Below are 12,320 nucleotides of genomic sequence, written 5' to 3' on the forward strand. Positions count from 1 at the left end.
AATAATCAATATAATTTCTAAACTTTTTCATTTCAACATTTCTTAAAATTTTAAAAATTATTTTATTTTGTTTCTTCTATTATTGCTCTCTTAAAAATTTAGTTTCTTTTATTATTGCTCTTTTCTTTTTCTAGCAAACAATTCCTTCAACACATTTTAAGATGTCTAACTTAAAGTTAGCATTAAGAACTGACAGTGACATTTATGAGCCATTTATTGTATTGCAAATACTTCATACATATTTCTACCTCCCAGAGTATTCAGGGTCTATACTCTGAGAGATCCAGTAGGCTGTTGAACTCACTGTGGAAGGAGGCACTGCTGAATAAGAAACACCAGTCTTGCCTGATAGATTATTAACATCTTATGTTAATATGATACATTTGTTACAATTAATTAAGCAATATTGATACGTCATCATTAACTCATCTGTAATTTATTCACATCCAAATTTCCTTTGCTTTTAGAAAAAGACAAATGTTCTTTTCTGGTTCAGGGTTCCATCCAGGATAGCACATTACATTTAGTAGTCATACCTCCTTATCCTTCTTCTGATTTTAAAAGTTTCTTAGACCTCCTTTGTTTTTTATGAACTTAACGCAGTTGAGAAGTACTGGTCAGGTATTGTAGAATCTCTCTCAGATGGGTTTTGTTTGATGTTTCCTCATGATTAGATTAGGGTTATGGGTTTGGGGGAAGAAGATCACAGATATGAAATGTGATTTCATCACATCATATTAAGGATACATGCTACCAATGTGATTTACCATAGTTGATGTTAACCTTGCTGGTCTGGCTGAGGTAGTGTTGTCTGGTTTCCCTCTGGAAAATACTCTTTTTCCTCCTTTCTACATTGTAGTTTTATAAATGAAGTCCCCATGCTTAAGGAGTAAGAGTTATGTTCCACCTACTTGAAGGTAGAGGACCTACATACATTATTTAGCATTCTTCTCTGTGGAGATTTGTCTGTTCTCTCACACTAATTTATTTACTTATTCAATTATTTATTTATATTAATACAGACAATGAACATTTATTTTAGACTTGGGTCATAATCCAATACTACATTATTTTGTTGCGCAAAATATTCCTGCTTCAGTCATTGGGAGCTCTTTTAATTGACTCATGTTCCTTTGACATGTCCCCATCATCGTGGGTTTTTATTTTAATTTTTGAGTACTGGTAAGTCTGACTTTATTAAAATTAAAAGCTTCTGATCTGGGAAAGACTGTCAAGTGGATGAAAAGGTAAGGCACAGACTGGGTGAAAATATGTGCAAAAACACATATCTGATAAAGGACTTATGACCAAATTACACAAAGAAATCTTAAGATTTAACAGTAGAACAACCCAATTAAAATGAAAAAAAAAAAAACAAAACAAAACAACAACCAAATATCTGAACAGAAACCTAACCAAAGTATACATACAGATGACAAATATGAATATTAAAAGATGTTCAACATCATTCATCACTAAGGCGTTGCAAGTTAAAACAAGATACCACTCCACACTTATTAGAATGGCTAAAACCCAGAAAAAGCCTGACAATACAATGGCTGGTGAGGATACAGGGCAGCAAGAACTTTTATTCATTGCTGGTGGAAATGCGAAATGGTACAGCTGCTTTAGAAGACAGTTTGGTAATTTCTTACAAATTTAACCATAGCCTTACCAACCATGAGATGGAATATTGCATCCTAGATGTTTACTCAGCTGATTTGAAAACTTAATTCTATATAGAAACTTGCACATGAATGTTCAAGCAGCTTTAGTTATAATCATCCCAAACTGGAAGCAACTAAGATATCCTTCAAAAATGAAATGATTCTGTATACTTCTGAAATGGTGGGCACTATGCTTTTGTCAAAACTCCTCAAACTTCATAGCACAAAGAATGAATCTTAATGAATGTAGATTAAAAAGAAAATCATTTGAGAGGTTGACGGATCCCAGGATTGACTCTCTAGACTGTGGCAAAGGAATCTAGCTGTGTTACAAGTCTATGAAGCATCTTCACTGAAGGTGGGGAGAAAAAGCCATGTTGGAACTTGAGAGGAGTTATTGGAAATAAGTGGAGTCTTAAGACTAAAGGCAAAAGAAACTGTACATAAGCACTGTACTCTTGTTGATATATTTCTCACAGGGTTATGGGCTAACAATTATGATACTGCTCTACATGTACACTGGAAGGGGACAAACAAGTAAATAGATGGTGGATGGTGGGACCCAGATTTCTCACTGTTGGATTGGGAGGTCACACACAAGCATAGAATGATCCATGTGGCAATGAATTAGAGTTGGGGATCTAAGTACGAACTTACATCCAACTTAATATAAATATAGATTCTGGTTTAATATACATGCACATTTTCTTGATTTGTAAGCTAAGAGAGTCTAAAAGTAATGACATCTGATAGTCAGGCATGGGCCCAGACTTATTTCTAATACCATTGTTCAATAACAGAAACAAGGGCTATTGGGAAAAATGGCAAATTTTAGGGTTGGGGCAGAAAATACATGAGATTAGCCTGAAGGGTCTTGTAGTATCAGAAAGTAAGGAAGTTTAACATTGCTCTTACTTGATGGTTACCAAAAAAAGTATTTATTAAAACTGACATGAATTTTTCAAATAAAATGCAAAATTTGCATGACTTTCAGTCATTTCTTTCTTACAGTGGCTGCTAAAATCTTACTTTCAACCTATCCAGATGATTCCAAGTTCTGTAAGGATACATGTATATGTGTTTATTTTTCTCTGCCATTTCTAACTTAGAGGCATCTCACTGGCAATAAATTGAGATGTACTGTTCTAGTCTGTGGTATACAGTCCAGCCTTCTCTGGCTTTATAAGGGATTGCCAGCATTTAATCTTACCTGCCACAGGTGAAGTTGATTGGGGAAATGGAGTACATTGTTAAACTCTGTGGAATACAAGAATAGAATTGAACTAGATACTTATTTTTACATTGGAATTCTTAATAACCTGATATTATTATTTTTTAATTATAGTACAGACATTCTCAGGTGCCATAGACACTGTTTTGATACCCTCTGTTACTTGTTAACCTTTGCAGACTCTTACCATTCCAGATAATCTTCCAAACATATCAGAGGAAGGGAAAATAAATGACAAATCCTACTATGATTAATATGTGGGAATTAATATCTTCACAGATCTTCTTGTTGTTGCTTTATGTAATGTGAGGTTTATTCCTTGTTTGTGTTTTAGATGAGGAAACTCTTTACTCCTTATCAGTGTTTCTTTTCTCTAAAGTTAGAGTAAAACTTCTTGGCGGAACAGTGTCCTGATAGTATCCCTGCTTTATTATCTTCAATTCTGGGCCTTAAGGAAAAACCTCAAAAAGGGGAAAATAAGTTTGCTATGCTCAATAACCTTCAGGTAACTTCATGGAGACTATGGCAGAGGCAGCCTCTCTCTCACCGGACTCCCCAGCCTCTCGGCCTTGTAATAGTACCTGCCCTGATCTGGTCCCTGCCTCCTAATGAGAAATATGTAATGAGAGTTAAAGCACTGCATTCCTTAAACTGATCAATTTCTTTATTTACTGCAGCCCCTGATGAAAAGAGATTCACTGTGCAGTGTCCAGAGATATGTGATAAACCATCATACTTCCCTCAATGGAACATGGTCAGAAGATGTGGGAAATCACACTAAATACACCTTCCTGTGGACAGAACAAGAGCATACTGTTACGGTTCTAGCCATCAATTCAGTTGGTGATTCTGTTGCAAATTTTAATTTAACCTTTTCATGGCCTATGAGCAAAGGTAAGAAGAGGTACAAAGTAGCAATCCATTGCCTCTTTTAATATTTAACTTTTGCAAATTCACCTATTTTAAATTATCTTTCAAGCAGTCTGCAGTTCTCTGCATCTGAAAGTCTTTTTTACCTTTCATCTCTTCTTTGTCTGGAAAAATAGCAACGTATATTGTTCAATGATTATGTAATACAGTCCTTGAGCTTTCATGTGGTAGAATATTGTTGTAATGGTATCATAATATATGAAAATGTTTTAGTAAACCTAATATTTAAATCTTTTGGACTAATGAAGATTTTTAGGTCAATAATTATCTCTCCTTATATTCATATACATGTATATATTTATATTCATGCATATACACACATAAATATGTAAAAATATGTATATATAATATTAAATATATATTTAATACTACATGGAATAGTAATAGCATGACATGTTATACAGATTCAGGTTAATTGCTGAGACTTAAAATTACTATGGACCTCATTTAATGTGAATAGTGAATCTCCTTGCATTAATTTTGATATATCTCATTAATCAGATAATTGAGAACCATTTTCAATAGGAGTTTCTAGTCTAGATTACATATTCAAAGTATAGTTTTTTAAGGGAAAACACAAATTTTCTGTGTCTCTACCAATCTTTCCAAGTGTTGCCTCCTCCATGAAATATTTGCTCATTGCTTTAATTGAATATGCCCTGTCTCCTTCTTTAAATATTGGAGTGCTTCCTATCTTTCTTAAGGTATTTTATGTCCTGCTTTACATTATGACTACTTTTGTATTTATAGTGTAAGCATCTTGTGAGTTCCACAGCACCCAGCTCAATGTTTTACACTTAGCATTCTCTAAGTAAATATATTCTAGAAATATCAGTAGAATGCCTCAGTGGGGTAGGTAGTGGGAATTGTAATGTGAGAGGAACTATAGTGGTTGGAACATCCAGAGCCTAATAGGTAAGACAGGTATTAATGAAATAATCATACAAGTGGGTGTCTGTTTGCAAACTGAGATAAGGGCCTCCAGGAAAGGAATATAATTTTATAAAATGAAAGAAAAAAGAAGCCTGATGTGGCATTGAAATTCAGAGAAGTTACCTTGAGGAAGTGGTACTGAACTGAAATCTGAAATGTGAGTAGGAATTAACCTTTCCCAAAAGATACAAGGAAGGACAGGAAAAACATTGGCTCCTAAAAGGATCAGCCAGATCATTAGTCTTTATGGCACAGGATAGAAAATGAAGGAAGACCAGGGTGGCTTTGGTGAGGAAAATGGTGGGAGGCAGAGAGATAGGTTGAGACTTGGCCCTCAGGGCCTTGTAGGCATGATAGAAATTTTATCCTCAAATGTAGAAATCTACTGTAGGCTTTTAAGTGGGATGCTGTGCAGATGGTGTTGAAATGAACAGATTTGTGCTTTGAGAATGTCACTCCATCAGTGGGAGAGGCTGGTCAATAGGCTTCTGTAGTATTCCATATGAGAATGCCTTTTTGACTATATCACAAAATTGCTTTTTTAAGGTTTTAGATAATATCATATTTCTCTTCAATTCAAAAATTAATTTCCTTCTTTTCCCCTCAGTAAATATCATCCAGTCACTCAGTGCTTATCCTTTAAACAGCAGTTGTGTGATTCTTTCCTGGATGCTATCACCCAGTGACTACAAGCCAATGTCTTTTATTATTGAGTGGAAAAATCTTAATGAAGATGATGAAATAAAATGGCTTAGAATCTCTTCATCTGTTAAGAAGTGTTATATCCATGGTAAGTTTACTATACTTTAGTAAATTGCTTTTATGGATTAATATGACACTACAGATGATTAATTCAATTAATATAGCCAGTTAATGAAAACTTCAAAAATATAGAGGATACTACCATCCTAGTACATATAATCCTATAGCCTTTATCAAAACCTTTAATTCTATTTCTTTTTTTTTTTGAGACAATGTTCTTTTTTTTGACATATGCACATCAGACATTGCTTATAGACTTTTATCTACATTTTGAGATAAAAGTCTGTATGAGAGATCTATATTTCCGTTTGCTTTTTTTTCCTTCAAGGCTCCTAGCTTCTATATTTCATGGGTTACCTCTCCTTGGCCTTCCCCATGAAATTCCATTTTCTTTTCTATATTAAATGCACCAAATAAATCCTTTGCTGAATCTCTAAGTTTATGTCCAAAGACTCAGGAATGTGTTATCTTAATAATTACAACATGATTAGTTATAACATCTACAACTTAAGATAATAAACAAATTTGAAATGTTATTTCCTTTTTTGCTTCCCACAACTTTAAATGGTAAAAGTGGCTACAATCTTTTTTTTAAAGGTTTTGTTGTGTTAGAACACATACCCAGAAAATTATACAAATACAAACCTGCAAGTACTGCACTTGTACCCCAGAACTTAAAGTATAATTAAAAAAATAATAATAATAAAAAGAAAAGAAAATGAGTAACAACAACAGCAAAAAACTTCAATGCCTGCAGCCGGCATTGGTCAACAGAAGGGGCCCAATTCTCCAGACAACACCGACTGCACATTGGCCAACCAGTGCTTCAAGAGTTGACAGAATTGGGCTATGAAGTTTTGCTTCATCCACCATATTCACCTGACCTCTTGCCAACCGACCCCCACCTCTTCAAGCACCTTGACTACTTTTTGCAGGGAAAACGCTTCTATAACCAGCAGGATGCAGAAAATGTTTTCTGTGAGTTCCTTGAAACTCGAAGCACAGATTTTTATGTCACAAGGATAAACAAACTTATTTCTCATTGACAATAATCTGTTGATTGTAATGGTTCTCATTTTGATTAATAAAGATGTGTTTGAGCCTGGTTATAATGACTTAAAAGTCACAGTCCAAAAATGCAATTACTTTTGCACCAGCCTAATCGATTGGTGCTTGTATTTCTAGTTATATATAAAAAAGATGCACACCAAATATAAACCAAAAGGCAGGCCTAAGAATGACTTTTTGTGGCACTACTAGAGCCTCAACTGAACTGAACTGAAAACTTCAGTAGGAGTAGAATAGACAGACAAATTTAGTATTCTTATGAAAGGAAAAATCATGCACAGTGGTAATGAAGAACTATGCAAAATTATTGTAGAGTTTCAGAGACATAATGTTAAGAGAAAAAAGCCAGATGCAAAATAATGTATAATGTGTGAATTTATTTATATATACTTCAAAAATCAAATAAGGGGTTAGGTTTGAGAGTAGTAACTGAGAGAAAGAAGAAGGTAGAGTTCTGAGCTTCTGGGGTGCTGTTTTATGTCTTGACCTCGATCGTAGTTGCATAGCTGCTTCATTTGGCCTTTGAGACAGGGTTTCTCTGTGCTGTCCAGGCTGGAGAGCAGTGGAGCAAATATGGCTCACTGCAGCCTTGAGCTCCTGGACTCAAGCTATCTTCCCACCCCAGCTTCCTGAGTAGCTAGGACTATAGGCACATGCCATCACACCCAAGTATTAATTTTTTATTTTTATTTTTTGTAGAGACAAGGTCTCACTAGGTTGCTCAGGCTGGTCTTGAAGTTGAAAATTAAGTGATCTTCCTGTCTCAGTCTCCCAAAGTATTGGAGTGCAGGCATGAGCCACCACACCCAGCCTAATTCTATTTCCTTTGACACATTTTCATTTTAATATTTTATACAGCGGTAATTATATATCATATGTCATGTCATATCATATATTATACCATATCATATCATATCACACTGTATATTTTCTCCTCAATTCTTTCTACCATTATTTTTAATGATACAGAATTTTGTTCCAAAGTCTACTTAAACTGTTTGAGGTTATTTATGTTGCTTCCAGCTTTATCTTTTCCTAAATTATTTTTAATGACTCCTGATATCTTCTGCCACCAAATTGTTTCCTCAAACTGTGTAACAGCTTATAAGGCCACTAGCAATAAGTGGGACTATTAGCATGAAGGTCTGAGGAGCTAGGACTGGGTGACCTAGACCAGGGTACTCTCCCAAAGGTAGATCAGTTATCCCAGGAGGTGACTCAAGTACAAAGTATAGGTGCACAAGACAGCATTTCTAAGTCTGAGTGAGGACTGAGGGAAGTTAACTAGGGAAACTAAGGATTGCTATGATCGTATTATATAATATCATTCTAAGGACTCAAACTATTATTTTATCCCAGAGACCTAGAATTTAGCATCAGGGTAAATTTATTTACAAATTATTGAATTGAATTCAGTTCATCAGCACTGCTGCCCAGGTGGTGATTAATCTCTGTGCTTTTCTTTAAACCATAAGGATATAAAATTTAGGTTTCACAGAGATCTCTTTTCTTCTGAATATATTCTTCTAGAAGAATATTCATATATTATTGGCATTTGTGAAAATCACTGATAGATCCATCTGGAGCTTTGCTATAGGGTTGGTCATTTTTCATGGATCAAAACCCGGATATTGCAAGGAGACTTGTGGTCTCCACCACCATTTTTTTTTTGCATAGGATTTCACAGGACTTTAGTCTCCCAGCTACTTTGAATGGAATGAGGAAACTAATTTAGCTAATTTCCTATAAAAAAGAAGTATTGCCCACTTTAGGGGTAAGGGAGAGATAGTAGAACATATTGCTCTGGAAGAGGAAATAAAGAAATGGCTCATATACCCTGCACTTGAACAAATTGGTTATCACTGGAACATGCCTTCGAAAAATTGCTATCTTCTGTCTCTGGATAAGACTTTTTAGAAAAATATCTGGAAAACTATTGTCATTACTAGATAATTTGAAGTGCTTAAGTTTGTTTTGAAAATCCCTTGGTCATCAATTTAATCCACAGATAATAAGCAATTTCTAGGTTTGGAAATATAGGATAGTCATTTTAATTCTTTTAAAAAACTTATGTTCCACTCATTACTATTAATTATGTAAAAATGACCCTTCTACATATTTTTCTCCTCAGATCATTTTATTCCCATCGAGAAGTACCAGTTCAGTCTTTACCCAATATTTATGGAAGGAGTGGGAACACCAAAGATAATTAATAGCTTCACTCAAGGTAAAAGTTGTAATTTTAGTTTCCTTTTACACCAATGTGTGTGCCTAATTTGTTAGAAGTAATATTGCCATCCGATTATTCTTTTTCTGATAGAATCATGGAAGAGTCCAGAGTCTTCTGTAGATTTTTCATGGTGAGGTTCCAAAGGAAATATTGTTTTTCTCTAAAAATAAAACTGGAGCTATAGAAATAAAGTTACTGGGTCTCTTATATTTCTGATTCATCTTACTGTACTTGGAATACCAACATTTTTATTTTGTTATAACTTTTTAAATTGTCTTCAAATCTAAGCAACCTAGTAATGAGATTTCAAGAGATTAACATTTCATCTGGTGTTAGAATAAAAAACTCATATGCATATTATTCAACAGATGTTTATTGAGCATTGTTCTAAGCACTGGGTATTGAATAGTGAACATAAGTTTCTGTCCTTACGGAGCTTAAATACCAGTGCTCTAATTGAGAGTGATGGGCAATAAGTAATTATGTAATGCCAGATAAAAATAAGTGCCATGAAGAAAAATAAAAGCAAGATAAAAGGATGGCATTAAATGTGGCATTTTAGTTGCCAACCAGAAATGATTTTTCTGTGGAGGTAGATGATATTTGAGTAAAACCTCCAGTAGATTCTTGGAAACTGCAACTTTATGAAACATAATGTACAGGAGGTCCTTGAATAACATCATTTTGTTCCAGGTAGTTTCATTATAATGTTGGTGAGAAAAAAACGGTTTTGTTAAACATTGCCATTTCATTAACATCGCAGTTTCTAAGAGCCTATCAATGATACTCAGTGAAGACATAACTATACAAATAGGAAAAACATTCCAGGCAAAGAGACAGTGTGTGAAGAGTCCCTGAAGAGTGAGAATGCTTGGTGATTCAAGAAACAGCAAGGAAATCAGTGTGTGTGGAGTGAACAAGATAGAGATTGGCAGGTGTAGAAGATTGGGTCCTCCAGGAGTAGACACTGAGACAGTCATCATAACAACTTTGACACCTTGACTCATTATAACATAAAAATGATCAAGTGGAGAGGACTCACAAATAAATACACTTGAAAAAAACATTTGCTAATTTACAGTAGATATAATGCTGAACCAAATAATAAGTATTTTATTAATGTCATCACAATATACTTTTATCTTCCTGTTTTCTATTTTTATACTTTTGAAGGTAATAGAGATTTGTGATGAAATCAGAAAATGTCTACTATAATTTTTGATACAGAAAGAAATTAATATTTTCTCAAGTTTCTGAGTTGTGTAAATTGTATTTCTTTTTCAGATGATATTGAAAAACACCAAAATGATGCAGGTTTATATGTAATTGTGCCAGTAATTATTTCCTCTTTCATCTTACTACTTGGAACACTATTCATATCACACCAAAGGTATTGTACTTGAGGTTAAGAATTTTTATGGCAAAAGTCCTTAAGTATATTAAAATCCTGACTTAAAACCTTCTAAATCAGGAATATTAAAGTCTTCTAAATGCTTTTATATGTAGGCAGTATACAATTAAGATACCATAAAAAGGAAAGGGCTGTTTTCAAGAAATGGCATTCCATTTTGCTAGGACTGTAAGAGTTAAAGAAAGAGGAAAGAAACATGAAACACAGCTTAACAGTTAAAGATGGGTTTTCTTTAGATAAAATCTGAGAGGGGCTTCTGGCTGATTTTGGTCAAGAGCCCTTTCTGTTACAGACTAAGAGTATATATTGGTTTTAGGGTGAGGGGGCTTATCACAAGCTTGGAATGTTTATGTGTGGGGAAGAAGTTTATGGTGGGGTTGGACTGTCTCTGGGAGGAGGGCAGGTTATCTTGGGGCTGAACATCTTTCTGGCCAGTTGGGGTTATCTCATGGCTAGCATGTCTCTGGTCAGGGAGAATGGAATGTTTCTGGCTGGAGATGTAATTTGTGGTTTATGGTCATGCTGACCTTAATCATTAGGTTAATGCCCTTTGGATTTAGGTGTTTTTGATTAAGGTGAATTTTAAAATGAGGTGCTGTCCACAATGGTGATGCTCCTGCTCTGTCAAGGACAACCTAACTTTAGGAAAGAATTTAGTTTTTTTAAAAAATGCATATACATTCAGAAAACAACAAGCTTATAACAGGAAATCCTAAGCAGTATTTCTTGGAGGTGGCAAAAATGGCTTTCAGAGTTCTACAGTTTGGGTCAAGGACTTTTTGTGGTGAAGTGGATAGTAAAAGAAGCCTTTTAGTGGCAACCTGGAGCAGTCAGTTCATTTATGATCAGCAGGCAGTCTGCTTTTTAGAGATCATCACTGTGTGTCCTCAGTCTGTTTGACTTGTCAGGCAAATGGCTCTGAGTTCAGTGGATGGTGGCATGGGTGCCACAATACTCTCTGTGCTGGGAAGTCCAGTGCGGTTATTTTACACATGCCAAATCTCTGTAGAAACTCTTGTCTTCAGGCAAAAAAGAGGCAGAGAAGATTTTAGAATCTGAGTTTGTCTTTTAGTCAAGTGAGTTGATGGGGCCACATCAAGTGGAATTTTTTCTGGTACCCACTTGGTACCAGAAATATTTTTAATGTTTCAGTTTCTTTGAGAAAATTTATGCAGTGTTTAGTGTGGTGTTTGGCACACAGCTTTCGATAAGTATTAACTATTTCTATTATTACAGTGATTTTCAACTTTGATGTAGATAAAAGTTTAGTAGAAATCTTCATGGGCTAGCATGTAAAAATGTATCTGACCCTACTGAGGCATAGTTAATCTGGGGGACTAATTTCTAGCTTGTATATTCACCAACTATTCACATTTTCAATATGAATGTTTTTCTCTAATTTTGATGCCCTGTTTATCTTTTGCAGAATGAGAAAGCTGATTTGGGAAGATGTTCCAAATCCCAAGAAGTGTTCCTGGGCACAAGGACTTAATTTTCAGAAGGTTGCTTTTTCAATTTTTTTAACCCAGAATATATAAGATTGCATTCTAGATGCCATATGACTTCTAGAGATTTAAACTTTTTAAGATCTAAAAGTTCATATTTTATTAAATTCATTTTAATATGTCTGTTTGTTACATATTTCCAAGAATAGCAGGATGCAGGGATTTGAAATCAGGAAGAAACAAATTTCAGTGCATACTTTATCATATGAGAGTTTATAATATGCACATGTTGCTTCTGTGTCACAGTACATTATAAAATAAATATTAGAGGGGGAATGATCCAAGATGGCCGACTGATAACAGCTTGGGATTGCAGCTCTCAGTCAAAGTGCAGAGAACTAGAGGACGCCACACTTTCAAATTTGGTCGCTCATGGAGCAGAAGATCCCCAGTGGAGGAACCACACGGGTTGCCAGCGCGACTCTTGTGGCTGGCGCAGCGGTTTCACCAGCACCTCGGCGCGGCAGCTCTTGGAGCAGAGTAAACAGGGCTGGCTCCCCTTCCGACCGAGGTTTGGAGGACCCACACGGGTCCCCAGCACGACTCCTGAGGCCGGTGCAGCGGCTGTGACGGCACCTCAGCA

At 35.3% G+C, this 12,320-nt stretch overlaps 1 protein-coding gene across 19 annotated transcripts in view; it reads left to right on the top strand.

Moving 5' to 3' along the window:
* Window positions 1–12,320, top strand: part of LEPR (leptin receptor) — a 109,718-nt gene that overhangs the window by 71,777 nt on the left and 25,621 nt on the right. For all 19 annotated transcript variants that reach the window (XM_078332146.1, XM_078332145.1, XM_078332147.1 and 16 more), the window contains 5 exons: window positions 3,576–3,792; window positions 5,369–5,551; window positions 8,723–8,818; window positions 10,106–10,211; window positions 11,659–11,734. In XM_078332146.1, the coding sequence (XP_078188272.1) occupies window positions 3,576–3,792; window positions 5,369–5,551; window positions 8,723–8,818; window positions 10,106–10,211; window positions 11,659–11,734 (678 nt within the window). The remainder of the gene's footprint in view (window positions 1–3,575; window positions 3,793–5,368; window positions 5,552–8,722; window positions 8,819–10,105; window positions 10,212–11,658; window positions 11,735–12,320) is intronic.

Source organism: Callithrix jacchus, chromosome 7 (assembly GCF_049354715.1).
Source record: "Callithrix jacchus isolate 240 chromosome 7, calJac240_pri, whole genome shotgun sequence".
Lineage (NCBI taxonomy): Eukaryota > Metazoa > Chordata > Mammalia > Primates > Cebidae > Callithrix > Callithrix jacchus.